This window comes from Emiliania huxleyi (genome assembly GCF_000372725.1).
Source record: "Emiliania huxleyi CCMP1516 unplaced genomic scaffold EMIHUscaffold_4236, whole genome shotgun sequence".
Taxonomy (NCBI): Eukaryota; Haptophyta; order Isochrysidales; family Noelaerhabdaceae; genus Emiliania; species Emiliania huxleyi.
In genome coordinates this window covers 1-1763 of record NW_005198802.1, presented here as the reverse complement: position 1 = coordinate 1763, position 1763 = coordinate 1, and the positions used below count along the sequence as shown (strand labels likewise).

The window sequence follows — 1763 nt, the reverse complement described above, 5'->3', positions numbered from 1 at the left end:
CGCCCAGCTTCGCGACGATCTCACCCGCGACCTGGTCGGCCGACTTGCCCGCCACGTTGACCTTGCACACAGGCTCCACCGGCGGGTTCGGATCGAGGACGCCGCGAGCGACCGCCTCGCGGATCCCCGCCGCGAGCTTCTCGGCGTCCTCATCGTCGCGAGCGATGATGCCGTCCATCTCGTTCTTGGCGAAGGCCGCGAAGGTGCTGTCGCAAGCAAAAGCCGCGATGATGGCGTTCGAGGTGGAGTCGTCTCCCCGCTTCAGCAGCGCCCGGGAGAGCGGCACCAGCGGCGGTGCCGAGGAGTCGAGCATCGACAACGCCTGGGCGAAGTAGCCGCGGACCGTTTGATCCAAGCCGACGCACAGCGAGGTGGCGTTCATCGCCTGCTTGTAGATAGTCAGCTTTAGTGCAAGCCCAAGAGACGGCCCGCGCTTTCTTTTTGTCTGCTTTTCCGAACGGGCATTCGGGATCACTACCGCCGTAACGCAAGAGCACTGCGACGCGTGCGAGCCCCGCAGAGGCGCGGGCGAGAGGGCGGCCCGAGCCCGAAAGGGCCCGCCCTCGGCGTTGCTCTACATGGTAACGGATAAGAAGAGAAACACCCCCGGACTGGGACGCCGGCAGTCGAGTCGGGACACGCTGTGGCTCAGACGTCCCCCCCCTCGACGCAGTCGAGTGACTGACATGAATAGGGAGGAGAAAGTGTCCCCACATATCACCACAGACGCAGCACAGGGGCTCCAATCCTGTCCCAGCCTGGGGGGCCTCGCTAGATCTCCAGTGGGGAGTGCGAGGGCTGGATCGACTGCAGCGAGAGTGTGGGTTGTGGACCGTCGGGATAGCGTGTGGCGTAGATGTTCTCCTGGAAGTAGAGAGGCTGATGTCTCTCGCCCTGCAGGAAGGAGAAACTCGGTCGGTGGAGTGAAAACTCCTCCCTGCGGCGTGTGCGCAGAATGGGTTGCGCATGTGCGGCATCATGTTGAGGACTCGGGAGGGCAGCGACGGCGGCGTTGCCGAGCATGTACAGGGGCCTCAATCCTGTCCCCGATGGGGTGCGCCTCTCGCCGCGCGCGTAGCAGTCGGCGCGCGGGAAGCCTCAGAGATGCGCTGAGCGAGAAGCGGGTATCAGCAGACCAAGCCCTGGGCTTGGATGGGCGCGGCGTAGCCGCGGCGCAGTGGATAGCGTGAAGAGCCCACTCACTGTCGTGAGCAGACCGCCGCTACCACGTGCGAGCCCCGCAGAGGCGCGGGCGAGAGGGCGGCCCGAGCCCGAAAGGGCCCGCCCTCGGCGTTGCTCTACATGGTAACGGATAAGAAGAGAAACACCCCCGGACTGGGACGCCGGCAGTCGAGTCGGGACACGCTGTGGCTCAGACGCGACGGATCGGGCTCATGCTAGCACCCACCTCGCGGGTGGGCCCCTGAGCCATGTTCTTTTGTTGCAGTTCGCTGGGAAAGTTCGCGAGTCCCGTGCCCAGTGTTGTGCGAGGGAGTTTTGACTTTTGTCGTAAACTTCTTTTCCAAGAATTCTTTTCTGTGAGGACGGACTGAAAGTTTAGCCAAAGGGACACTGTTGAATTGAAAGATGTGAAACGCCTGCTGTGCGTCGCGTCTGTCGTACGAAGACACCCGGAGTCCTAGCTACACTGACACCAACGAGCACATGTGCATGTGCATATGTGGCGTTCGCCGCGCCGTCGTCATACTCGTCGGAGACCGCATGTAACGCGTGTGGGCGCTCTGCCGTCGCATGCGCGTCTA

The 1763-nt window shown here is 63.2% G+C and overlaps 2 protein-coding genes across 2 annotated transcripts; both read right to left on the bottom strand.

Moving 5' to 3' along the window:
• Positions 1 to 24: 24 nt before the first annotated feature.
• Positions 25 to 382, bottom strand: EMIHUDRAFT_124138 (hypothetical protein; the record flags this gene model as incomplete). Its single annotated transcript, XM_005769411.1, has 1 exon — positions 25 to 382. A coding segment is annotated over one exon (358 nt), but the record flags the coding sequence as incomplete, so codon positions are not given.
• A 189-nt stretch (positions 383 to 571) lies between these two features.
• EMIHUDRAFT_374117 (hypothetical protein) lies at positions 572 to 1266 on the bottom strand (the record flags this gene model as incomplete). Its single annotated transcript, XM_005769410.1, has 1 exon — positions 572 to 1266. A coding segment is annotated over one exon (246 nt), but the record flags the coding sequence as incomplete, so codon positions are not given.
• Between the last annotated feature and the right edge of the window lie 497 nt (positions 1267 to 1763).